Source organism: Crinia signifera, chromosome 1 (assembly GCF_055691185.1).
Source record: "Crinia signifera chromosome 1, ASM5569118v1, whole genome shotgun sequence".
Taxonomy (NCBI): Eukaryota; Metazoa; Chordata; class Amphibia; order Anura; family Myobatrachidae; genus Crinia; species Crinia signifera.
Genome location: NC_139217.1, coordinates 149,706,988 through 149,734,383, shown reverse-complemented (window position 1 = coordinate 149,734,383; position 27,396 = coordinate 149,706,988). Strand labels below are relative to the sequence as shown.

Below are 27,396 nucleotides of genomic sequence, written 5' to 3'. Positions count from 1 at the left end.
TGTATCAGAGCAGGATCAGTTTCGAACACCAAAAAAATACAGGAATAATTCAATTCTGCCCATTATTTAAATAAGATACAAGAATATATAGTTCATTTGCATTCATAGTCCCTTTGCGAATACAAACCTGCTGAAGATATGCACCTTTTTTGATGGAAAAATAACAATACCTGAAACTCCATATACATTTATTATCAGTGAGAAGCAAGGACACCATTTAAAAAAAAAATGGGAAAATATGCACAGGGGCTGAGAGCTGGCACGCCAGAACCCTGGCACCACTCACAGAGATAAGGGAGCAGGATATCTCTCCCTGGTCAAGGGACAACAAGCTGTGGGAGGAGCTGCCTGCAGCACAGACTATTAGTACAGTAGCAGCAGCAACCGCGCACAGGGAGAGACATTTATTATTTATTTAGTTTCTTATATAGCGCAGCAGATTCTGTTGCGCTTTACAATAGTAGTTTATTTCTTTATTAACATTTTCTTATATAGTGCACACATTCCGCAGCGCTTTACAAAGAATATTTTGAACTTACAATCTATATTCCCCACCACATGTACACGCACACACAGACACATTCAAGGGTTAATTGTTGGGAGCCAATTAGCCTAAAAGTATATTTTTGGACCGTGAGAGGAAACCGGAGTACCCAGAGGAAACCCACGCAAGTATGGGGAAAATATACAAACACCGCACAGTTAGACATCAGCACCACTGCAGGACATGGGGCAGCACAGGAAGAGAGACAGTGGGGGAAAAAAAAAAGGGGGGGAAAAGAAGGTAGCAGAAAGATACACAAGGGGAATGCGTGTGGATGCAAGCTTTTGCACCGGCAAATGCTCGGTGTGCCATGCACATTGCACACCACCCTATTTATGGCCTTGTCCATAGCCATCTTGATTTGTTACCTTCCAATGTGTCATTGATGAACATTTTCTGTAGGTCAATGGCATGCAACCTTTCTCATTCATGTTGGAAACATTTTGTAAATGTGCAAAATACAAAACATAGATGGTTGTATGGAGGGACGGACTGGCCATCTGGCAAATACCAAAAAAGGCCAATGAGCAGCTGGGACGATTTTCTCCTTACTTGAAGAGCCAGTCTGTCAGCAGCAGTGAGCACCGTCTCCTGGGCATCACTGAGCGGAGTGGGTGGGCACTTAATTTGCATGACATCATGATGCAGCAACCACTACTAAGCCGCCCTCCAGTCTGAGCGGTGTCGGCTTGGGTGTGGTTGAGCTGATTGGCATGGAGGAAAGGGTGCGCAGAGCTGAGAGGCATTTGTGGATGTCCGAGCAACCGTCGGACATCATGGTGCAAGCCGCTACCCGCCTTCCAAGTTCCTGAACTGCGTGGGTAGAGTTAAGCAGCCAGGCGCCATCTTAGAGCGCACCTTCAGTTAGTCAGCAAGTGGGCCTGTGTGTTCAAAATGCCAGGGCCAATTTTTGGTCCCAGTCCGGCCCTGGTAGTATGTAAGAGTTAACTTGTCTGGCTATGGGAGCATGAATATATGAATAGTTGAATGTTAATCTGAGGGTATGATTGTGTAAATGTGGGTTTAGCTGTGCTAGGGTGTGAATATGCAGCTAAGGTAGAGTGTGATATTGCATTATATTATATCTTGATACAAGAATATATAGTTCATTTGCATTCATAGTCCCTTTGCGAATACAAACCTGCTGAAGATATGCACCTTTTTTGATGGAAAAATAACAATACCTGAAACTCCATATACATTTATTATCAGTGAGAAGCAAGGACATTATTTAAAAAAAAAAAAAAAAAAACACACAATTGTTTATTTGTATACAAAATGAAAATATTTCACATTAGACAGTTTTAAAGATGATAAAATATTAACGTTTTTGAAAAAAAACATTTTCTTTCTAGTTAACTCTGTGCACCAACAAGAAGACAATCTTCCCTGTACTTTTTACAAATGCTTTGCCTGGGCCACCAACTTTTTCAACAAACCATAGTAAAAAAAAAAAAAAAAAAAAAACAGCCTTAAGAGTAAAGGCCCATACACACTTAACGATTTTCAGCTGAAAATCGGTCAAAACGGGTGTTTTGACCGATTTTCAGTTGAAAATCGCCTAGTGTGTATGGACCAGAGATCCCACACTAGCGATGATGCGCGCTCCCGCATCATCGCTAGGAAAGTGGTTGATCTGCTGGTAAAACCAGCATGCCTGACGATTATGGTTTATTTTGGAACCATCAACGCTCAGTGTGTATGTGGCGAGCGAGGATGGTCCAAAGATTAGATGCTGCTGGCCCAGCCTCTCTCCCCCTGCTCCCTCCCCCTGTCCCCTGTCCTGCTATCCGATTCCCCATTACTTAAACGGCGCCGCGCCACCCTGTCCCTGTCCAGCTTAAGATCAGCGGCACTGGTCCCCTAGTCTCTCTCCCCCTGTCCCCGTCCAGCTTCATCTCAGTGCGACTTGTTTCCTCCCCCCACCCCGCTCCCTCCCCCAGTCCCACGCTCTTACCCGCCCGTCCGCCCGGCTGCTGCTGCTGCTCGGTCCGGTCCACCCTGCTGCTGCTCCGTCCGCCTGCCCTGCTCCTTCCGCCGCTTGTTAAATTATCAAGGCGCCGCTGCGGAGGAGAAGAAGCAGCAGCAGCAGCTTCTACATCACATACAGTATCTACTGTGCTGTGCTGCTGTCCCTGTGCCATAAGTGAGTCCACTGCCACCAATGAATGTGCGACTAGGCACATATTAACAACACTGCCCACCAATGTTTTAGATATTATGCTGGTAGTTACCAGCAAACCACTGACTACCAATGTTAAACAATGAGCTGCTAATGTATACATCACTGGCACAGGCCAGCGATGTATATGTTAGTGGCTCCACTGCCCACCAATGTAAAAAAATGAGCTGGTAAAGTATACATCGCTGGCGCAGGGCAGCGATGTATACGTTACCAGCGCCACTACCCACCAAAGTAAAAAAAAATAGCTGTCAACGTATACATCGCTGCCCTGCGCGATGTATACCAGCATCACTGCCCACCAATGTAAAAAACCGGAGCAGGCAACGTATACATCGCTGGCACAGGGCAGCGATGTATACGTTACCAGCGCCACTGCCCACCAATTTAAAAAAAAATGCACAGCTGTAAATGAAATCGCAGCCGTGTAGATGGGCGGGTTGCATGGCGTTTACTTGATCGCTGGGCTCTGAATATACACCCAGCGATCAGTTCTGAATCAGGCCCCAAGAACAGGAATGCACTGTATAAAATGTACCCTGCTCCGATGCTTGGAATCTAAACTCCGCCCATTATGTAAATAGCCTTATAATGAAAGATTTTCAGAAAAGTCTTTCGCCTCCTGAAAATCTCTTGCTCTTTGAGGAAAATAGTCCAGTGTGTACGCACTACTTTGGTGAAAGATTTATCTATCAAAGATTTTGGCAAAGTCTTTTGAAATGAAAGTCTACTAGTGTGTATGGGCCTTTAACCTATTCTAGACCTGCAACAGAATCCCATTGACTGGTTTTCTTATTTTCCTTCTTCATAAAAAGGATGTTCACTTTATGAGTAATCTATTTTTGTTGAAACCTTTTTATACTGTTGGATTTTTTTTATTTATTAAATAAATAAATCTCTAATATAACCTGGCATTTGCTACATATAGTTATGTGATAAAATGGTCATTGGAATATTAGTAACTGTCTTAGTAGAAGTGAAAGACTACCTGGTATATCGACCACTGAATGAACCCTTGCTTGTGCAAGTGAATTTGTGGTAACCGGGAGTGCCAATTTCACAATAAGCAGACCGGCATCTTCATATCGATTTAATTGGGAGCAGTCTGGGTTTGTGACAAACAGTTAAGGGCCATACACAGTGGGCGATTTTCACCTCGATTTTCCTCAGGGTGGACAGCTATCGCTCATATGCTGGAAATACCAGATGAGCAGCCGGGCCAGCGATGACACTTACACTGTCGCGGGTTTCGATCTGAAAGCCACTCAAAAGAGTAAACTGGGCAGATTTCAGCTCAAAGTCCCCCAGTGTGTATGGGCCTTAATGATAGCTATTCTTCCATTTTGGTATAGGAATCAGTGGTTTCCCTGTAAATCGGGGAGATAATCTAAAAAAAGATGCTTTTTGAAGTATGACACCAGATTCGCATTCGGCCAGATACTTTTATTCTCAGCTGGTGAATGAAAAAGAAAATGTATTCACTAGACCTTGAAAGTAATCAACACCCACCATCACACAAAGAATATAAATCTACAGAATATCAAGATGGGCAAGAAGACTTAAAAAAATAAATCTTAGAATAGAATGGCTGTTTCATTTGTCACAATAAAAAAACAGAATCATTACAACGATTGAAAAGAAAGGCTTGAAGACTGATCATTCCTCACCATACTTCCGGTTTCATTTTACTAGGAAGAATTAACCCTAAAAAAGCCATGGGAATTTGTCAAAATAGGTGTGAAAATTGGCAAGCAAACGGTTTATTTTTTTTTTTTTTTTTTTTATGTAAACAATTTTTATTGTGTTTTCAATTATTTAGTACATATAAAATAGAGTATACAGATATTGTGAGACATAACAGCCATATGGTAAGGTATAGGTACATCCATGTATCTCTTCGTTCATAAAACAGGGTATAATGACATACATCTATTGATATATAGATATGCACAGCGTTGCCAGAGAATTGCATAGCTTATAGGTCTTCATTATTTTATACTCTATATATAAATCAAGTTAATGGGTAATGTAGGCAGAATGTTAATAAGCAAACAATGATATGGGACCACATTGGGACCTAATCCTAACTAGTCAACATGGATATTAATTGCAATAGTTCTTATAATTCTAATTTTCAGTCTCACCGAATAACAAATCTTCTAATCTTATCTATAAACCTAACAGGACAGATGGGGTGGGAAAGAGTTGGGAGGGTGTGGGGGGGGGGGGGGGGGGGGGGGGGGGAGACGTCAGACCACAGTAAAATTATTCGAAAAATCCTCATCTAAATTATTCATCTAGAAGATTCTAACGACTCAGCTCATTTATCCTCTCGGTGACACAGGGGTCGTGGACGGCATCGTCGTTATGGTTTCTTTTAAGTGGATATTTGCCTGAGCAGATACCAGGTCGTGGTTTCGAACATTTTTTGAATTCGGTTTTGCGTTAGATGATCTAAGCTGCTGATATAGAGTTCCCATTTTTTATAAAAACGCACAGCCCCCTTCTCAAGGTCGGCTCTCAATGCCTGTCTCTCATAGAATAGTGTATTTAAGGTAGCTTGCTTTAGCTCCATTATGCTAGGGACTCTCTTGTGTATCCAATGTGTTAATATCAATCTTTTTGCAATTGTTAATATAATAGTGAGAACCGGGATAATCCGAGCCTTGTTTGGACCGAGGTCCCAGTCCCTGAAGTACAGGAATAGACATGCAGTCGGGTGCTTCCGGAGCCTCAAAGAATATGTATTGTTGACAAAGTTTATTACTTTGTCCCAGAAATTTCTGATTTTTCCACATTCCCAGAAGTTGTGGAAATATGTGGCATCTGTTTTTTGGCACTTATAGCATCTTCCCGTGTCGGTAGGGACAAAATGTGCCCTCTGTACCGGGGCTATGTATGCCCTATTTAAAAACTTTGTGTGGGTCTCCTGTAGAGCAACCGACTGCAAGTTTTTTATGGTGGCTGGGAGTTTTTTAAAAATACTTGCTAAGGGTGGTAGGTCTGGAATATCCTTGTTCCATTTAGTCTGGAGTTGTTGATAATGTGCCTCCTTCCCTGTTGCTATTAATATAGAATATAAATATTTGATTCTATATCCCAGTATGCAATCTGGTCTCAACAAATCTGCAACTGGGTCTACATCTGTTTCCCTGTCCATCGGTTTTAGGTGAGCTTGTGCGAAGTGTCTCGACTGGAGGTACATGTAGAACTGGCGGTGCGGCAGCTCATATCTCTCCTGCAATGCCGAGAAAGGAAGTATTCCACCCCCTGGATCAAATATTTTTCGTATGCTTGTAATGCCCTTGTCCCTCCAGCCGAGAAACCCCGCACCCTCCAGACCAGGGGGGAACAAGGGGTTACCCCAGAGAGTGGTAAATGGTGAAGAGGAGAACCGCCTATGTACGGCCTTGTTGATTTGCCTCCAGGACCTGTAAGTCGCCTTGAACAGGATGGAGTCTCTGATTGACTTGGGTATCAGTCTTATTGGGGCATGCAAGAGAGCTGCCGGGGAATACTGTTTGAATATTTGTTTCTCCAATGTGGGGATGGTATACTCAGACCTAGAGGTGAACCAGTCTGTGATATATCTAAAATGAGCTGCTTGGGAAAAGGCTTGTATATCAGGCATGCCAAATCCGCCATCTGACTTGGGTAGTTTAAGTCTATTAAATGGTATGCGGGCCCTCTTCCCCGCCCATGCAAACCTGAGATATAGGGTTTTAAGTTTTTGCAGGTCTGTGCTGTGGATTTGGAGCGGCAACATCTGCAGGAGATAGGACAGTTTGGGGAAGGCTATAGTCTTGATTACTGTAATTCTACCTGCCAGTGATAAAGGTAATTCCATCCAACCGGATAGCAATTTGTCGACCGATATCAGGGAGGGGGGAATATTAGCATTATAGAGATCTTTCAATTTTTTGGGGATAAGGATTCCTAGATATTTGAGTGTGTGTGGGCATACAGTAAATTGCGAGGTGTGGTGAGATGTGTCTGGTGCTGTGGGGGGCATTGATAGTGGTAACAGTCTAGATTTGTCATAATTCACTCGAAAGCCAGAGAAGTAGGAAAAGTGTAGTATAATGTGCTGAATCGCTGGAATAGAAGTGTTGGGTTTAGATATAAATAATAATATATCGTCCGCAAAGAGACTTAGCTTGGTCTCGGAGGAATCCACCCGCACACCTGTAAAGTCCTCAGAGGCTCTCAATGCTATAGCTAGCGGTTCCACTGCCAGAGCAAACAGTAGGGGAGACAGGGGACAGCCCTGCCTGGTTCCCCTAAATAGTGGTATGGGATTAGACATATAGTTATTTGACAAAATTTGGGAGGATGATCCCGAGTATAGTAGTTTAACTGTGCGGGTGAAGTCCCCCGGAAGCCCAAACTTTTCCATAGTAAAGAATAGGTGGTCCCACGTAACAAGGTCAAAAGCCTTCTCGGCATCTAAGGAGAGTAGAGCACAAGGCTCAGGGTTATCTGTGGATTCCAGCCATTGCATGACTGTTAGTGCTTTACGTACATTAAGAGCAGAATGTCTGCCCCATACAAAGCCCGTTTGGTCGGGGTGAACCAGGGAGGGAAGTTTGAACTTGAGCCTATCCGCTAGTATTTTTGTAAAGATTTTATAGTCCGTGTTAAGGAGTGAGATTGGGCGATAAGAGCTTGGGAGGAGCGGGTCTCTGCCGGGTTTATGAATAATTTTAAGGATAGCCGAATTGAAGTATAAGGGGGGGGGGGAGCCTGTTAGTATTAGATTAAATAGGGCCGTAAGTGGTTTGACAATCTTGGGAGCAAGCAGTTTGTAATATTCGTTGGACAGGCCGTCCGGTCCTGGGGACTTGCCTGTTTTGAGGGCCTGTATCGTGGCCAGTACCTCTTCCTCTGTAATAGGGGTTATCAGAGTATTAGACGAGTCTATGTCTAGTGTTGGATGTGTGAGCGGTTCCCAGAATGTTGCTCTTTGCTGTTCATCCGTGTGGGGGGGGGAGTAGAGTGTCTTGTAAAAATCACGTAGGGTTTCAGTTATTTGTTGTCCGGAATGGATTACCGTTCCGTCCTCTCTACGTAGGGCTTGTATGGTCGTGGGAGGATGCTGGCCCCTAAGCAAGTTAGACATCAGTCTGTTGGACCTATTGCCATATCTATGGTATCTTGCCTGTGATAGAAAAGTAAGTTTGGTCTCTAATTGGACCAGTAGGGCATCAAAGAGTGTTTTCTGCTCGGTGTATCTAGTTTTGTTTGCTAGGGTAGGAGAAGTCTGGAAATTGTGGTATGCCTCAGTAAGGCGGGTCTGGGCTTCAATATATAGCTTCTGGGAGTCTTTTCTATGCTTAGACATGTAAGACATGATATTTCCTCTTAGAACAGGTTTGGAGGCTTGCCAAAATAGAGAGGGGGAATCTTCTTCTATTTGGGGGTTATTGTTTGTGTAGTCCATCCAGGACGCTTCTAACATGTTCCGAAAAGATGGGGTATCTGTCAACTGGGATGGGAATCTCCACTGCTTAATTGGTCCTCTATCTACAGACGTTGCCACTGCCATCCAACAGACACCATGGTCTGATATCGTTATGGGTTCAAGTGCTGATCCCTCTACTTTAGGGAAAAGGGAAGAGGATATCAAGACATAATCGATTCTTGAAAGAGTGCCGTGTGCTGCCGAAAGGCAGGAGTATTCCCTTTCAATAGGGTGGCATGCTCTCCACACATCTATTAATTGCAGCTGTGTGAGGAGATATTGGATCCCATATTTGGGGTTAGTGCGCCTGGTAGAGGGTGTGGAATTTCTATCTAAGGCAACAGATGCCACTAAGTTAAAGTCACCTGCTAAAATTATATTTTGATGGGCGTAAGGGAGTAGTTTAGTTGTCAGAGTGATAAAGAATTGGCTTTGGTTAGTATTAGGTGCATAAATATTAGCCAGAATGTATCTGGAGTTGTTTACAGTTACATCTAGAATGGAGTAGCGTCCCTCAGGATCTATCTGAACGGAATGAGTTGTTGTTGGGATGTTTCGTCTGATCAGCGTGACCACCCCTCTAGCTTTCGAATTGTATGGGGCTGAAGATAACACAGCCCATCCCAAGGTGTTTAGTTTTAGGATCTCCGCAGGGATCAGATGGGCCTCCTGGATAAATGCTATGTCTAGGGCCAATTTGGATAGGTATAGCAAGATTTTTTTGCGCTTAGCCGGGGAGTGGAAGCCTCCCACATTGATCGTACCAACCTTAATTGCTGTCATTTGTCAGTCGAGGGGGGAGGCAACTTACAGGTCCTGGAGTCCACCACGCCTTCTGTGTTTAACAGTATGAGGTTAGTTATAAGCCTGAGCATTCTACGGATAAAAATTCTGACATTAGACAAGATCTGACACAAGAGGGGGAAAAACATGAGGGTAAAAAGGGTAATTAGCAGAACTATAGTGACAACCAGATGGCCATCAAGAGGCCCTCTCGCCATCTTAGTATATTACAGATAAATGAATAGACAAACAGACAAACAAACATACACAAATATAGCTATCTATAGTTAAGTAACTTCCGGGAAGTGGCAAGTGTGGCAAGATCAGGCAGGTACCCCAAGATCCGAGCCAGCAGACCGTGGGCCTCTTCTGCCTCATTACAGTGGTATATTATTGCACCTAAAAGGTGTCAGTTTGGGCGTTCGCCCGCCATTCCGGACCCAATCAATTAACAATGCACTAATTTGCATAATCTATAATCTCAGCAAACCTGTCTCTAATTAAACATAAAGAACAATTATCTTAATGATGTCCAGCCGGGGGGGGGGGGGGGGGCGAGAGGGGGGGGGGATCCCCGTCCCCCCCTCCCCACCCCAACACCCCGGCGGCAGAACAGCATCATGTGGACTGTCCACACTACAAATAACTTTTAACTCTCAATAACCCTTAACGTTAGATGATAGATGAGCACTAAAGCGTCTTAGGCAGCATTATTTTCATCGGCGGGCTGGTCCTGGGAGAACAAAGATGGGGAGGCCGGGCCGGTGTTTTCTTCTTGTAGATAGGACTCTGCGTCCGTAACTGTGGAGAAGTCTTTAAACGTTGAGCCGGAGAATAGGCGAAGCCGGGCCGGGTATATCAGAGCGAATTTTCGGTTGGTTCTTGCCAGGCGTGAGCATAAGGGGGCGAACTCCTTCCTCGCCCTGGCCACCTCAGCCGAGTAGTCCTGGAAGATGTACAATTTTGTATCGTTCCAAGTAAGATCTCTCTTGCGTCGGGACGCGGTCCACATCGCCTCCTTATGAATAAAGTTCAAACATCGGAATATTACGGGACGTGGGCGGGAGTCTGTCGAGGGTCTCTGTGGGCCTATTCTGTGGGCTCTTTCCACAGTCATTCCCGCACATTCCTCAGAGATTCCTAAGAGCTCAGGGAGTGTGGTCTGGATGAAGATAAAGAGGGCAGCGCCCTTCAGAGATTCGGGGAGGCCCACCACTCGTAAATTATTCCTGCGGGATCGGTTTTCGAGGTCGTCTAACTTGGATTGAATCTGGTATTGTGTTTTTTGCATAAGTGTCGTCTTATTCTTTAGCTCCGCAACGTCTTGGAAAACGTCCCCCACCACTTGTTCAGTGGTGGTGAGTCTCTTAGATATTTGCTTGTACTGTGACTTTAAGTCTTGCACTGCCTGTGTGACTTTGTTTGCATGGGCCTCCATTATAGGGCTAATAGTGTCCTGGATGGCTTTCACCATAGCCGAGTACGTTATGGGGGGCTCATGCGATTGGTGTGAAGGTGGTAGCGGGAATACATCTGTGGGTCGGGAGGAATGTGCGCCAGCACAGGAGGGATCAGGCGATCCGGGGTCCGGTATAGAGGATAAGTCCTCGCTCGTGGCTAATGGGGCTGACATCAAGGTCTCTGCAGCATCTGTACCCTTTCTTCCCCTTCCAGTGGGCTGTGGCTGCTTGTTCTGTGTCTGGGTAGCTGGGACAGCCGCCATCTTATCTCTAGTGTTGCGGCTAGAGGAACGGTGTCTGGGGGTGTCCTCAGGGGCTGGGGCCCCCTGCATTTTTTCAGGCTTGTTGGCAGCCAGAGTAGCGGAGGTGTGATGGTAGGGAAGGGTAGAGAGATGTATGGGTGAGTCCCTCTCAGTCCTGCACTGGTGCTTAGTAGCAGCAGGTGGGGGGAGGGGGTCAGGTGCTGCCTTGTCCCGGGGTCTCAGGGGGAAGTAGTGTAGATGTATCCCTCTAGCTTTTACTTGTACTCACAGTTGAATTGCACGAGGTTAGGGAGCGTGGAGGAGTAGCAGGCTCTTTTTTTTTTTTTTCCTTTTAATCTCGTCGCCAGTCACCTGGGTGCGGGTGGTCTGCTGTAATGGCGGCCAGTCGTGGGGGGTGAGTCCCTGGAGTCTGGTTTCTCCTGGGCAGCTGGGCAGGCGAGTCCAGGTAGGGGTGGTCGCCCGGAGTGCACGCCGGCGGTGTCCGTCTCTCCCGTCTCCCCTGGTGTAGTCGGAGCCGCCGCGTCACAGGTCACGTGGACGCGGCCGGCTGGGAGTAATGGCGGCTTGCGGGAGGGAGCCGGGATCGCGGCGCCAGGACTGTCAGCGCTGCTTACAGGTGGGCGATCAAGGCGGCGGGGTCGTCCTGGGGTGTTCTCCCAGGTTTCAGACAGGCTTGCTGGGGTGGTAACGGGTCCGGTCCGGCGATGGTGAGGCTGGGAGGCACGGAGCACTAGGCTAGAGCAGCTTGCTCCTCCAGCTCCGGAACCGGAAGTTCATTATTTTTTTTATTTTTATTATTAACCCTTTGGGGTATATTCAATGCCAAACAGGCAAACTATGATGACCAGCAGTGCTTACTGCTCAGTCACAGACCGCTCACTATTCAACCCCTGCACTCGCCATTTCTAAAAGCAAGGTGGAAACAGCGAGGCTCACGATTATATGCAGCAGACTCGCGGAATAGCGGGGAACCTCGCCATCCTCTGACTGCGAGGATTTCCCTGGAACAAAGAATAGGCCAGGGCTGGGCAACCCCGGCCCTCCAGATGTTGATGAACTACACATCCCAGCATGCCTTGCATCAGTTTCAGCATGGCCACATAGCAAAACTAATGCAAAGCATCCTGGGATGTGTAGTTCACTAACATCTGGAGGGCCGGTGTTGCCCAGCCCTGGAATAGGCCGAGCAGCCGGTGAAGGTTAAAGCAGGCATGTCCAACGATGGCCCTCCATATGTTGTGAAACTACACATCCCAGCATGCTTTGCAATAGTTTTAGCATTCTCTAATAGCAAAACTGTAACAAAGCATGCTGGGATGTGTAGTTTCACAACATCTGGAGGGCCAACGTTGGACATGCCTGGGTTAAACGGTGACGATTTAGTGTTTTCAGCAATTCTCACCGAAAGCAAGCCATGACAAAAAAAATTACAGTTGGGCATTGATTGGCTGGTGTGTGCTCCTTGCACTTTATCTCTTCACCAGGATTAATACATCTGCCCTATTGTTCGAGATAAGGGTTTTTACCATAACCCTCTACAATGTGTATTAAAGAAAAACTTGACTGCTTTACTTTCAGAAGAAAACTATATAGCTAGATATCCATCTATTTGAGTACCATCTCAAACACATGCAATATACCCACTAAATCCACATAGGGGTGATGGTATTTATCCAATAAATGAATATACAAAACACAGTAAGATTTTTTTTTTTTTATTATTTTATTTAGCAAAATAGTTTACAACCTTGTACAAAATCATATTGCTAAACCAAACAAAACAAGTGGTTTTTAACCTTACATTATTTTTGAAATGTAATACAAATCCATAAAAGTCTATCTGCGTAGAAATTGCCCATATAAAATATCAGTCATATGCTTGTCTATACAATTCTCCCTTTGGGCTATTTGGTAGTGATTTTTTGTTTGATGTTAACGTATTGTTTTGTAGAAGCACCATTTATTTGGAATTCATTCTGAGAGAAGTATTCAATGGGAGGGATGTTGCTTTAAAGTGGACATGTCATGGTTGATATTTGACTACTACATGTTTCACAAATCACATTATTTTGTTCACCAGAAGGTTTAGAACATGTGAAACATGTAGATTAGTCAAATAATTAGATTGTTTTGTATTTCAAATATTTTTCTGAGCACTATCCAAATTAAGCTAAAATTAACTCTTGCTTTCCCACATAGATCAATGTATTATAAGCCATCAAATTGTTTATCCCTGCGTTTCTTCCACATTCTTCTTTAGAGCCCTAATGCTGGGTACACATGAAACCAGGAATTCGTAGCCTACATTTGACAGTCAGAGACTGGCTAGCTTTTGTTGAATTGTGCCAATACTTTCAACTCTCAGAAATATCTGCATACATTGAAAACCCCCCTTTGTCATCTGTAAATGCAGTCAAAGGGGTGTATTCAATGCAGCCTTTGAGGGGGTTAAATGGTGGTGACTGTTGAAAAAAAGAGATCCTTGCTGTTTAACCCCTGCATTAGCCACTCACCCTATTCAACAAGGCAGGGAAATCCTCGCTGTCAGAGGACAACGAGGATTCCCCCAAATAGCGAGGCTCGTGGCTAATGTAGGGAACTTGCTGCATTTAGCCGCAAGTCTCACTGTTTTAGCGGCCGCACATGCCATTTCCTCCTCGCTACAAAAACCTAGCGAGGGGGGGGGGGGGGGGGAGACGGCTTGTGCAGAGAGGGTCAGTTGAATACTGACCCTGTGAGATGTGACAGAGAGCAGGCAGCCCTGCTCTCTGTCACAGCTCACAGAAAGCATTAAATACACCCCAAATTCTGACAGAGGGGGGTTGTTAACTACACGCAGGAGCACACGTCCTCAACCATATAGTACGCACACACTGAACAATATACATGAAAATATTGTTAATGATATCGTTATTGTGCAGATCATTTAGAAAAATCATCTAATGTGTACCCTAATGTGTACCCATCTTAACAGTCCAGATTTAGCGAGATCCATGCTTCAGCTCGAGACTCAATTAGTACATCAGTTGCAGATTTGCCCACATGTATCTAGCCTTCCGTGCATGTTAAACAACGTATCTAGTATAGTGTTCATTCTACCACCCGCTATCTTTGAATACCCACGCAGTTCCGGTTCCCTGCCTGGGGTGTCGCTGTCTGCTGTGGTGTTTCTAGCACAGGTCTGTTTTTGCATATCAGTGCTGATACAGTATATAGACCACTCTGTGCTAGAAGCACTACAGCAGATAGCGACACCCCAGGCAGGGAAGAGGAACTGCATGGGTTTTCAAGTATAGCGGGTGCTAGAAAGAACACTAGTGAAGCCATAATGTGGTGTGGTGTGACCTGGTAGTGCAGAGCATATTTTTCATGTGACCTTTTATTTTAAATTGCATCTTATGCACAAGCAGCTTTTGCTTATCAAAAATACATGCAGTATGCCTGTATTCTGTGTGCGACTGACTGCATTTCCATCTGAAATATTACATTACCGTTTTCTAGGAAACCACTGTAGCATAACATTTAGTATGTCACATGCAGAATATAGGCATGCTGTATATCATTTTAAATCAATCGTTTGCATGTGCATCTTATTTGCGTAGTAATGAGTGTAAGATGTATCATACGTTACTGAAACAAAAAATGCCCAGTGACCAATTGTAGACATTTGCCTACTAAATAACTTAATTGCACTGCAAATTTGTGCACCAAGTATAATATTTAGGAAAACAGTCAGACACACATAACCAAGTAAAAATTCCACCATCAATATTAATGCAAGCAAATTAATTTTAAATACAAATATGTACATATACTTAATTGCAGATACTCACTGACAACACTGAGCGACTGTACAGCGTGTCTGCTATATAAAGGGCAAAATAAGTAGTAACTACTCAAATGTTTGTTCTACTACCTAATCAGCAATCTCATGGTCCCAGCAGCTGCATATGATCATTGCTCAATTAAATTGAGTTAACTGCAAACAAGCACCCATGGCACTTAATAGGAAAATATATACACCCCCCTCCTACACACAAATATTAAATTGTAAAATTCATTTTTTTTTTTTATAAATTCAGTTTTCCCATACGATAAGCATCAGCTTCGTTGCCAGGAATGTGCAGTGTTATAAAGTGCTTAAAAATTCTTTTACCTGCAAACAAAAAGGAATTAAATTAGTTTGAAGAACTAATAAAAAAAAATATTTCAAATAGTTTTGTTGCAAAACACAAATATACTCTATTCATTAAGTAAGTGTTCACTTGTTATGTAGGAGCAAGGCAAAGTGAGTTTGAAAGCCAGCAGTATAACACTGATACCCCTTCACATTACAGCTAAAAACCGGTATACAGGTTGAGTATCCCGTATCCAAAATGCACGGGACCAGGAGAATTTTGGATAACGGATTATTCCGTATTTCGGAATATTTTAATATTTCAATGATGTATTTTGAAGTATCTTGCATGTATGCTGTATAAACACATAATATACACACAAATATATTTTATTACCACATAAAATACACACAAATATATTTTAATTGTTCAAAAAACAAGGTTTCAAAACGTGAAACAAAATGTGTGTACTATCTCAGCACTGAATTTGAATGCCAAGCAATCATTGTCTTGCACATATATAGTGCCAGTTACATATCATGTCCCCAGTGATGCTGTTACAAATGTCCCCAGTGAGTTTTTAGCAAAAAAAAAATTTTTTTTCACTTTCTGGAATGTCCGTATTTCGGAATAATTCGGATAACGGATACTCGGATACGGGATACTCGACCTGTATTGCCGATTTTTAAGGGCTTTTAAACAGTTCTAGCTGTAATGTGAAAGGACCGTTCTGAATTTACCGGTTTAAGAAAACCGGTAATTCAAAACGGGTTAAATGCAGTGTCCTACCCGTTTCAGAGCCGATCCAGTGTGTAGTGTGAACGGCTCTGAAACGGTATTCTGACCACATGACTAATCAGGCAGGTGATAGGATGTATCCCTGCCTGATTGCACTCTGCGGTCCCTACAGAGGATGGGAACCAGGGAGTCCCTTCGCCGGATGGGCAGATAGCGACGGGGTCCCTGCGAGGATGCCGGACGGCTCCCCGACAGTCATTACTCCCCATAGAGGGAGAATAAAATAGGTGGCGAGCCCAGCTCGCCACCGTGCCTGCAGCGTGGCGAGCGCTGCGAGCCTGCAAGGGGCTTCATTGCGCTCCCCACGCTGTGCAGTCGGGATTCCGACGTCTGACTAATGACTGTCGGAATCCCGACTGTCGGGTAATTATACCACACCCCCCTGCGGAGGATGGGAACTAGGGACCCCGCCGCTGTGTGGCACTGGGGCTTCAGGTGGGGCAGGGTCTGGAACACCTTCCACGCCATTGTCACTCCAATGGCGGCCAGCGGCAGGAAACTTAACCCTACCACATTCATCCTAAGGAGCAGAGGTGCCCGCTGCTACAGACTTTGCCCGGCGTGCACATCAGAACCCTGCCTTATATCCAACCCTTGCACCGGGGAGATCTGCGCTGCTGCTGGGAGAGGAGTCTTCCGGGAATGTCCCCATACACCGGGGTCTGCGAGCATCTATTCGCCGCACACACAGTGACACCAGCCAACAGCTGGCCGCAGTGCTATATTTCCTGAATGGAGGTGTGGGATAAAACCCAGCCTCCCAGTTGAATATGAAAGGTACAAAAACGTTATTGAAATGGCCATTTACCATATAGAAGATTCAATGTGAAAGGGGTTTTACTGGCTTTACCGGTTTTTTTAAACGTTTACAAAAACAGGTTGAAATCAGGTTTGCAATGTGAAAGCAGCATTACTGGACAGCGAATAGCAGAACGAACCAGGAAAAATAGTATTGGGTTATCTTTTCCTCCTAAAGGGGTGAACACATGGCGATCATGTGCTTAGCGATCTGTGCTAAGCAATTTAGCCCCGGTGATGTGGCTTGATATTTAGTGCATGCACTAAATATCTCAGTGGGCGATGGCGAAACCCACCTCGCCATGGGGCATATTCACTGGGCGATGTGTTCTTAATGTACAAGCAATCTAGACAGAACTCTTAGAAAAAAAAAAAGCAAAAATCGCCACATGTAATGCCCTTACAAATTAAGGCAATGCAGATTCTGTAATGACAGGCCTTGCAGGTTTGGAGTAGAATTATGTAAAATGACAAGAAATAGGAGATAACAGTAAACTAAAGCCAGAAAATTGGATAAAGCAGCAATAATTATTGCACCAAGTGAATTTAGTTTGCCTTTGATCCAAAGAGAGGGACGTTTTTATTAAGGATTTTGTACTGCACCTGTGATTGTGTACACAGGTCCAACCTGCCTAGAACCTCTTTCAGATTGGTGGCCTGAACTGGCTTGCTGCCAGGTCAATTAAGTCGATCGTTCTTAACCTCAGTCCTCAGGTAACCCAAACAGTGCACGTTTTCCAGGTCACCTGGGAGGTGCACGAATTATTCACCAACACATTTTAAAAGACCCACAGGTGGAGCTAATTATTTCATTTGGGACTGTGTGGAGACCTGGAAACCGTGCACTGTTGGGGGTACTTGAGGACAGAGGTTGAAAAACAATGGATTAAGTGATCGAAGGCACGTAATGAGCTAAAGCTTAGACCTGTTAAATCCCCAAGCGCTGGCTCTTCCCATGCTTTTAAAAGGCCCCATCAACCTGGCTTATCCATTCACACTGCACCATGAACTGGGCTGAACCAGCATTTAACCCTGGTCACTAAATGGGTTGAAATGCCAGTCCGTAGAGTTATTTCATCTAGGTGCTTTCACACTGACCTGTGGATAAAGTCAAGCAAAGCAATAGGCTTTGTTTTTCTTTCATTTCTTCTATTGCATGAAAGCAGATATACAGCATTTAAGGGGTGCGATATGATTGGACAGCAGGTTGCAAATGTCAACAGTCAAAATTTACCCTTTTCATATTGAAGCCAAACACTAATATTTACAGTGAACATGTAAAAAGGAGGACATGTTGACACCTGACACCCCAACCAGATACCTGTCAAACTACTGCAACAAGTTATACATTGCTTTATAATGAGCGATTTTCTTACAAACGTGAACAAACTGCCAAACCAAAAACTCCACCAACACATACAAATAAAGCTGTAACTTACCTTTTCGATCAGACATTCTTGCTTCGGCTTATCATCTTTAAAATCATCATTTACATCAAGTGTCAATATGGGGATATCTTGCAGGTATGCAGAATCCATCCTATAATAAATCAGGTAGCTTGCATTTATATAAAACACCATAGGTGCCAACATAATGTCACCATCTACACCATTGGCATTTCTAACGTTTTATTTCCAATAAGGATATAGAAGCTCCTGACATTTTTCAAACTGCAAAATGGGGAGAAAATTTGTCTGGTACTTTCTCAAAATTTCTCTAAACTAAAAATCCCTTTGGACTTAAAATACTTTTCTACCATTTTTTATAATGAAAACAAAAAAAATATTATTTGTTCTAAAACTGCGCTATACCATTGTATCATCCAAATGCTATTGTGTGAAGTCAACCTTGGGTTTACTTATCTAACTATTACAAATCAAACATTATATATAAAAAAAAAAAAAAAATTAGGGGCATGTGAGGTGGTCTGATTGCAATAGATTTTAGAAAACAAATGATGGGACCTGGACACAATGTAGGATTGCCTTTTTCTGTAAAGCAATTTTAGGCACTCTACATGTACAAATTACAGCTATATAACTTTAGAGTATATTGTCATTTATTTAGTAATCAATCTGTAATAGATTTCAAATAGTAATCAGTTTTATTGCGCTTTGGAAGCTGGAGGTCTAAAGAGCAGAAATAGTTTTTACACAATAAACACAGTAGTAGAATGCAACGTTTGCTCAAAGCTAACCTCATGTTTCTGTGATACAGCCAGCTCTCATGTTTATAATGAAGCTTGTCCAAATATTCCATAGGAATCCCTTGCTCTTCTTCTCTTCCACGAGAATAAATTCTATTTAAACATTTCTGGAAAAAAAATAGGAAGATTGTTACTGGTAATGTAATTAGATTACAGTGGTTACCAAATACACCTAATAATTGCATTCTGCAGAAAGACCACACCAAAAAGTAAACAAATTGAAAATTCTGGAATTATCAATTAACATTAATACATGTGGAAATACAGGAAGTGATGACTCTTAACCCTTTAAATACCAAGCGAATATGTCAAAATTGCAGAGCAAACACTTTTATTCATAATGACCTGTAATGTTTACCTCACATTTTTAAACACATTTATAAAACATTGGCATTTTTTGCATCTCGCAGAGATGCGGACACTCATTATGCCGATCTCCAAGACATGTTGCCATTTTTAGCATTTTGGCACCCAAAGGTTTAAGGATGTTTATGTATCTTATGATTAGGTATTCAACATTTAAATAGGGAGATTTAGGTTTTACCTGTTAAATCTTTTTCCTCGAGGTACCCAGGAGACACAGGGCTGAAGGGTTGAAGTGGCCTGGCACCAACGGGTTAAGCCTTTGCTTCCCCAGGCACCTTCTCCTCCCCCTATGCCCCACCTCCTCTCCCAGGCAGCCAGTTCTTGATAGCAAGTCCAAGGCAGGAGGTAGGAAGGAAGAGGAGAACCACATACAAAATGTCCCCAGGTTATTTGAGAGCAAAACATTCTAGTTCACACAAACGGACAACGAAATTCAGAAACTATAACTAATAACTGAAGCAGGCATGGCAAGGAGTGCATCTCCTGAGTACCTCAAAGAGAGAGTATAGGTGAGACCTATGTTCCTTTATTCTTCGATCCCCCCCTAAGGGTGGGAACGCGCCTGAGCTGCATTCAGAACACTCTGCTGGAAGGCCGAGGCTTGGGAAGCAAAAGTTATTAAATGCGTAAAAGTGCAAAAAAAAAGGAATTAGTGGAAGTCCAAGTTGCCGATCTGCAAATATGTTCTACTGTTGCACCACCCCGAACAGCCCATAGAATCACAACACCCCCCCCCCCCCCACCGTGCAAAAATAAAGCTACTAGTATTTGCCTTGCACAGGAACAAAATAACTCACTCATATCTAAATCTCTGCACGTTACATTAGCCCCACCTACAGTGCATGCATGGACACAATATAAATGGCAGACAATGTCTAGGTCAACAGTCACTATATTGACACCTTGAAATGGTAGACATACCCAAGATTGACATTGACAAAGTCGGCACAAGCTAAGGGGGACAGGCTTCTTTATTTACTGGTCAATTCACAGCACAGGTTCAAATCCAACAAAGAATCTTTGAACAATTGTAAAGTAAAGAAAACCTCAAGACTATGACCACCAAGATTACTCACAAGAACGTATCTTAATATGGCATAGGGATAAGACCTCAAGAAAAAAAACTAATAAGTACTTAGATGTTAGTTGGGCGCCCACTAAGCTATTTGCTTAATTTTCCGCTACGCTCGCCACGCTTCGGGCTTGGTGGCTCGCCACACTATATAGAATCAACTCATGCAGACATGGATAGTGGGGGTATGAGCATAGTTATTATAGTGGGCGCCCAACTAACATATAAGTACCCTAATGACACGCATGACAACTTGGAACAAAATGATTATACACAAAGTATTAATAGTTGTAAACAGTGTGTCAATTAAAGTTTTATAGAAAAAAAAAAGTGTGACTTAAGGCCCATACACACTTGCCGATTTTCAGCTGAAAATCGCCTAGTGTGTATGCCCCCCAGATTGCAGACTAGCGATGATGCGCGCTCCCACATCATCGCTAGCAAAGTGGTTCATCTGCTGGTTTTACCAGCAGATGTAGCGATGATGGATGGTTTACCATCCATCTTCGCTGTGTGTGTACGCTGCCAGGCTGAAAGATTAACCACTTTCAGCCCGGCGGACCGCCCCGCCTGTCATAATACTCACCCTGTCCGAGTGCTGCTGCTCCACACGTCCTGGTCCGAGTCCCCAGCAACACATCCTGATTGCTTGCCACGGCCCCTTGCCCTGCTCACCACGGAGCACTTCTCCCTCCAGCCACCCGGCAACACACTCTGCTGCCCCCCCCCCCCTCTGCTTAACACAGAGCAGGGAGTACTGCTGGCCACCAATTTTCATGTTTAAAGCAGTAATATATAGACTGCTGGCATATGCCAGCAATCTATATATTTCTGGCACCACTGGGCACCAATATAATGTTACTTATAAGCCAGTAATATATACATTGCTGGCTCAGGCCAGCAATGTATATATTATTGGCACCAATGATTATTAATTTGCTTGCTGCCCACAAAGAATTATGAATTAGCCAATTAACACTGCCCAATGTTAATTATCACTGCCCACCAATGTTACTTACAAGCCAGTAATATATACATTGTTTACACATGCCAGCAATGTATATATTACTGGCACCTCTGGCCACCAATGTTACATTGAAGCCAGTAATCGTAGTTGTGCACATGGTAGGGATTTTGACCAGTCGGAGCAGAGTGAGGTGGCGTTTACCTGTTCGCTGGGCTCCGAATAAACACAGCCCAGAGATCAGTTCTTAATCAGGCCCTTAGAACAGATATGCACTGAATAAAATGGCCGCTGCTCCCACCCTTGGAATTCAAACCCAGCCCATTATGTAAATAGCCTTTTATATGAAAGATATGAAAGAATAGCTCAGTGTGTACGCACTACTTTGGTGAAAGATAAATCTATCAGAGATGTTGGCAAAGTCTTTTGAAATGAAAATCTTCTAGTGTGTATGGGCCTTAAAATTCCTTGTCCGAGTGTAATGTTTTGCTGACCTCTGTATGTAGAGAAAGGTTCACTGAGGCCATGTGCAAGGTGCAGTCAACAATATCCACCACAAGATGGAGACTGCCATCACTTTACATTTTTTTTTTCTGTAATGTCCCTTGAATTTCATAAAGCCACTTATAAAACAGAGCACATAAGATGCAACATTTATTTTGGAGGAGTACTCTGTATTTAAAAGGGTCACAGTCTCAAAATTTGTAATATGAGAAATACATAACCAAGGGAATTGGATATGATCTATTCACTAGAAGGGCAAAGTTGATTATAATCACAAGTGAGGCAACTGACCACAGGGCTAAAATTTGTATGAAGTTTACTGAAACAAACAAGGTCGGCGTATTTTGCTGCAGAAGCAGCGAAACCCAAGGTGAAATGCAGCAGATTCGCTGCATTAGCCACGGGTTTCGCTGTTTGGGGGAATCCTTGCTGTCCTGTGACGGTGAGGATTTCCCCAGAACTTTTAATAGAGCGAGGGGGTTAAACAGCGAGGATCGCTGGTAATGCTTCTTTTATTGAAAATTGCATCCATTCTCTGTTTATCCGGTTCTCTGCGATCCTCGCTGTTTAACCCCATTGCCGCCCGCGGTGACCATCATTGAATACGGGCCTTAGCATTGGTTGTTGAAAAGTAAATCTGGTTAATGTATGGAAGCAAGTGACAATAGCCCATTTGCTCTTAAACCGCTGGAAAAATAGACAAACCTATTCTTTCCGACAAATTGGTTAAATGTTACTGTTTTTTATATCTGTTAGTATGCACAAATCTGTATGCTATGTGAACATTTGATGCTTCAATAAAAAATATTGTTTGAGGTTAATTGAAGGAGAAATGGCATTGCTTAGTCTAGAAACAAAAACAGCCGGTCAATAAAATCATGGAATAAATGTTCACAGGAAACATTTTAGGGCTTTGTTCTTATGCAGAGCATGATAACCAGACTGTTTACCCTACAAATAAACTCCAAGTACCTCAGGCAAAGCTCGTAGATAAATAATTCCATCCAGTTTAAGATCACCACCAAATTGGCAATTCATCCACTCATGCCAATCCTGATAAACCGTCCATTCAGTTTCATTCATGCACTCTGCCTCATACAAGTTTGAAGCAAAAATATATCTGGGAAAGAAAATGGGAAAAGTAGTAAATAATATTTCCAAATACATACACACACATACAATATATACAGTGTTTTCCAAAAGCATTTTGATACTTCAACGGTTGGTTAGATTAACTGAATAACAATGTGCAAAACAAGTGACAGTAGATACGTGGCGCAGTGCTGCCTTAGATCACAACCCCTGAAGATACACCTTTACTTCAAAGATACTAGGAATACTTGAAAGGAGTACTTTCGGGCTCCTCTTTTCGTGAGATGAGGTGGATCTCAGATGAATGTGGATTACCAAGCCATATAGGTACGTGAAAAAACAAGAAAAAATAAACAATAATTAAAATCCGTGTGTGAATTTTATTATAAACACTCTAATGAGTGATATCATGAGTGCTGAGGTAAGCTGAGTTCCACAAGGCGTACCAAGACTCACGTTGGTTTTAGATGTGGTCCCTCTTATAAAGGTTTCTTTAGGCCCAATCTTGGGGAGCTCAGCTTCTCATCATCAATGGGTTTATTTTAGTTTGTGACGAAATTACACAAGTGCTCGAAAAAAGAGAGATAGTGTCTCAGCAACAAAGTGATTCTTTGATTGAGTAAGTGGGGGGCTGTACAAAAATGATATGTTTTAACCGTACCTCACTCACATTTTAATCAGGTGAAATACACATCAAAAGGTTTCTTTAATACTGAATTGAATATGTCCCATGAAAAATTTAAAACATAATTAAAAGCATACATACATCCAGGAGTGTGGCTGCTCACTTTCCTCTGACAGGATCTACGCGTTTCGGTCTTGCTGACATTTATCAAGACCGAAACGCGTAGATCCTGTCAGAGGAAAGTGAGCAGCCACACTCCTGGATGTATGTATGCTTTTAATTATGTTTTAAATTTTGGGATTCTATTGGACATTTTTGGTTTTTTTACTTTTTTGATTTTTGCTTCAAGTCCGCATGGTTTGTTCATGGGACATATGTGGAATAATTTTCTATATGGATTAAACTTTGTGGAATATTTTACCGAATTGAATTTTTGGCTCTATTCCTGTTGAAACTCAAATCATCAATTACCAATAGGAAAAGAAACCATTATGGGCTTTTGCCCCCCTCTATAAGGGGTGAGTAAGGTACGCCATCACTGGTCGGCGAATAGACCTATGACATAAAACATACTTCGTATGATATCCAATTACATTGGTAAAATCCCTTTTTATGTTTTATATATCCTGAAATATCGGAGCCACCGAGCCAACAGACACTCACCTGGTCTTTCACAAGTTCTTCACTCGTCACATCAGTATAAAAGAAACCTTTATAGGTTTCAAAATTACTAAATACACCGTGAGTAGGGGTACGCTTTCACGAAATTCAGTATTAAAGAAACCTTTTGATGTGTATTTCACCTGATTAAAATGTGAGTGAGGTACGCTGTCAAAACATATCATTTTTGTACAGCCCCCCACTTACTCAAAGAATCACTTTGTTGCTGAGACACTATCTCTCTTTTTTTTGAGCACTTGTGTAATTTCATCACAAACGAAAATAAACCCATTGATGATGAGAAGCTGAGCTCCCCAAGATTGGGCCTAAAGAAACCTTTATAAGAGGGACCACATCTAAAACCAACGTGAGTCTTGGTACGCCTTGTGGAACTCAGCTTACCTCAGCACTCATGATATCACTCATTAGAGTGTTTATAATAAAATTCACACACGGATTTTAATTATTGTTTATTTTTTCTTGTTTTTTCACGTACCTGGCTTGGTAATCCACATTCATCTGAGATCCACCTCATCTCACGAAAAGAGGAGCCCGAAAGTACTCCTTTCAAGTATTCCTATATTTGCGCCATTGTATCTATAACTGAATAACAAACCTTACACTAAAAGAGTCAATTTACTATGGTAAGAGTTCTATTGAAGATGGGATGCTGCTCACAGCAACCAATCAGGATTCTGCTTTTGATAGCGCTTTAGAAATAGATAGAATCTTGGTTGATACGGGCAACATCCTATCTTCAATAGAACTCCCAACTAAGTAAATGTTCCCCTAAGTGTTTTTTAGAAATTCAAAACAGGGATGAATATTAATATATTATGCAAAATAGCATTTTTTATTTTTTTTTTCCAAACCTGTTTGTGTGACTTAAAACAATTTTTTTTTACAAAAGTAAATTTAAAAAGACTGCTTTGCAATGTAATCATCATCTCTGTAGGATTGGACATGTAATCACATTCTTGTGATCCCTCCAGGATCAAGCGAGAGCATGGTGCCAGGGGAACTTTCAATGCAGCAGGCCCAACCGCCAACATTTCTATTGGGGGTGTGCTACCATCTACGTTGGTGTTGGGCTTCCCCAGAGCACTGCAGGCACAGCTAATCGGGCGGGTGCATTTTGCCCTTTAAAAATCAAGCAGGGCACAGCGCCCAGCTAAAAACAGCCTAGAGTGCACACTAACATCCTATACAATTAAAGGCTAGTGTTGCTCATCCCCAATACAGGGTAATGAAAATATTTTTCGTGCCAGCGGCCACTAGATGGCACCTGACCAAGCAATTAAAGTGCTGCCGTTTCGGCTCACACAGCCACCGAGGCTGAGATTACTATTATGTTGTTCCGTCATTTTGGCAGGCTGGTAACTAGTGTATGAATATTGTACAATTGACACTACTGTACGATACATGCTTTGTTCAGACTACTTTATAAACCGCATGAACCTGAAAATTACCTATCACTGTAGACAGAACGTTCAAAAAATAGTACAGGCTTTTCAGCTTCTTTCAACTTCCCTCCAAAAGCCTTCAGCTGGGCCCGAATACGGCTGAGACAAGCATATGATTGGAAGGTAAAAGACCAGCGTTCAGGCTTCTCATACATCATCTGGAGGAGATTGCCCCCACTTTTCTGTGATGTGGTTAACTCCTGTTCATGAACAAAGGATGAGAGAAAACCCGTAACAATATTGGAAACTACTGGTTATGGTAGCAGTTCAATTATTTATCAACGGAATAACCATATACCACTAATGGTCAGAAAATAGAATATAGTACAGACATCTGCTTCCCCAGCACTTATGTTCTATTGTTAGAATATAAATACATATAGATCTCGAATGAGAGATATTGCTCATTTTATCGCCCAGTGTATATGGGTAATTCCACATCAAAACACCCAAAAAACAAAAAAAAAATTTAATTAACCCTTTGAGTGCCAACATCCCTGTGAGATGTGCAAAATATCTGCTAAAAATGCCAGCGTCACTCACATTTGTTATATAAAATAAAAAAAAAAAAAAAAAAAAATTGTGTAAAAAGATTATATTTCCTATAAACAGGTAAACGTTATGATGAATAGGTTTGCTTGACAATTGTTACCCCTATTTTGCCAAATTCACAATTGGCACTCAAAGGGTTAAGAGGATGGCAAAACACAGAAGGGGGGGTGCGGGAACTGCCAACCATACCGGGGGGCGGCGGGAGGGGGACACAATTTTCAAGAGCCTCCCGGCAATTCCGGGAGGGTAGGCAAGCCAGGGTATCAACTCAGTGTAATGTTACCTACACAGATTTTAGGTTTACTGTGGTGTTTCTTACTTTGTAGAAAGAACATGTATGAGCTTCAGAATACTATGCTACAGAGATACAATATTTTGGGATGCTGCAGATGATTAGGGTATACATAAAATGAGACCTATAACCTTCCCTTCCCCACACCAGTGGTCAATCCTATGATCTCTACAGTATAAAATGTGCTACAGACTAGGAGCAGGTAGATAAGCCTGGATATTACCTGGAACTGGTCCTGGCAGCTCTGCACATTGCACCACCTCGCTATTGGCTCAGGAACCACCTCCCAGTCCTCATCGCATCTCTTCAGAAGATTCACAAAGGTGGATTTCCCGGCGGCTGTGAGAAGAAGAGATCGGTAAAGGCGGCGCAAGAGCTCACTCAAGCCAACATCTAGGCGATGGTGCCACAGCGTATATGACACCACCACACTGCCGCCTGCCAGCCTACAACACGGAGAGCAGCAGCAGCTGGTGCCGGACTTTAGCGGGCGGGAAGAGGCTGTTGCGTGCGGGGGTTTAGTGCTCTGCCCCTGGCGGGAAGGTATTCCCCGCAGTAGCGGTACCCCTGCCGCCACTGCTGCAGCGGGCATGGAGCATAGCACCTGTATGCCAGCCGCCCACACACCGGGCAGGAGGGAAGGGACGCGGCCCCCTAGCTTACCAATATTTCCCTCCACAGAAATCCGCTTCACTATGTTTCTCTTTCCCGGGGACGAGTTGGGTGATGGCGGGAGGTCAGTGCAGCTTCTCTTCGGTGGGGTGGCCATGGTAGCGGTGCGTCGCGGCTGGTGGTGTCCGGGCTGGGGGCACAGGGCTGCTGCTGTCACTAGTGTCTCTCCCGCTCGCTGTGTGTTTGAGTTTTCCCGCCGGCGGCACGGCTGGGTGTCACTGTCCCCGAATGACGTCGTGTGCTTCAAAACATGCGAGCTGGGCCAATGGGAGGCGGCGGCCGGCTGACATCGGTGACGTCACGGAGAGGAGTCGAGCGGAGAGAGTCTATTGGGGCACAGAGAATGATGCTGCTGGGTCAGTACCAGACGGTGTATGTCTGAGTGTGAGAGGAATTATCAGGCAGCCACTCATATAGAGAACCGAGAGACAGACAGATAGGAGAGAGCAAGGGAATGCCAGGGGAAATGGGTAAAAACCGTATCAGAACTCAGAATGTTGCAGTTGGTCCTGCTCCATTCA

The 27,396-nt window shown here is 43.3% G+C and overlaps 1 protein-coding gene across 1 annotated transcript; it reads right to left on the bottom strand.

Moving 5' to 3' along the window:
• Positions 1-12,418: 12,418 nt before the first annotated feature.
• Positions 12,419-27,348, bottom strand: DCK (deoxycytidine kinase). Its single transcript, XM_083174611.1, has 7 exons — positions 26,867-27,348; positions 26,427-26,542; positions 25,366-25,559; positions 22,492-22,639; positions 18,605-18,720; positions 17,847-17,946; positions 12,419-14,849 (listed from the first exon to the last, which is right to left on the bottom strand). The coding sequence occupies exons 1-7, from the start codon at positions 26,970-26,972 to the stop codon at positions 14,823-14,825; spliced, it is 807 nt and encodes a 268-aa protein (XP_083030737.1). The 5' UTR covers positions 26,973-27,348; the 3' UTR covers positions 12,419-14,822.
• Positions 27,349-27,396: the final 48 nt, after the last annotated feature.

What these genes read in the sequence shown, in the direction of transcription:
- DCK (XM_083174611.1), bottom strand. Translation starts at nt 26,972, where the DNA reads ATGGCCACCCCACCGAAGAGAAGCTGCACTGACCTCCCGCCATCACCC. An exon ending in CGTTCTGTCTACAGTGATAG is followed by an intron (nt 22,640 to 25,365) that starts GTAATTTTCAGG and finishes TTTCTTTCCCAG; the next exon opens with ATATATTTTTGCTTCAAACT. An exon ending in AAGAATGTCTGATCGAAAAG is followed by an intron (nt 14,850 to 17,846) that starts GTAAGTTACAGC and finishes TTTTGTTTGCAG; the next exon opens with GTAAAAGAATTTTTAAGCAC.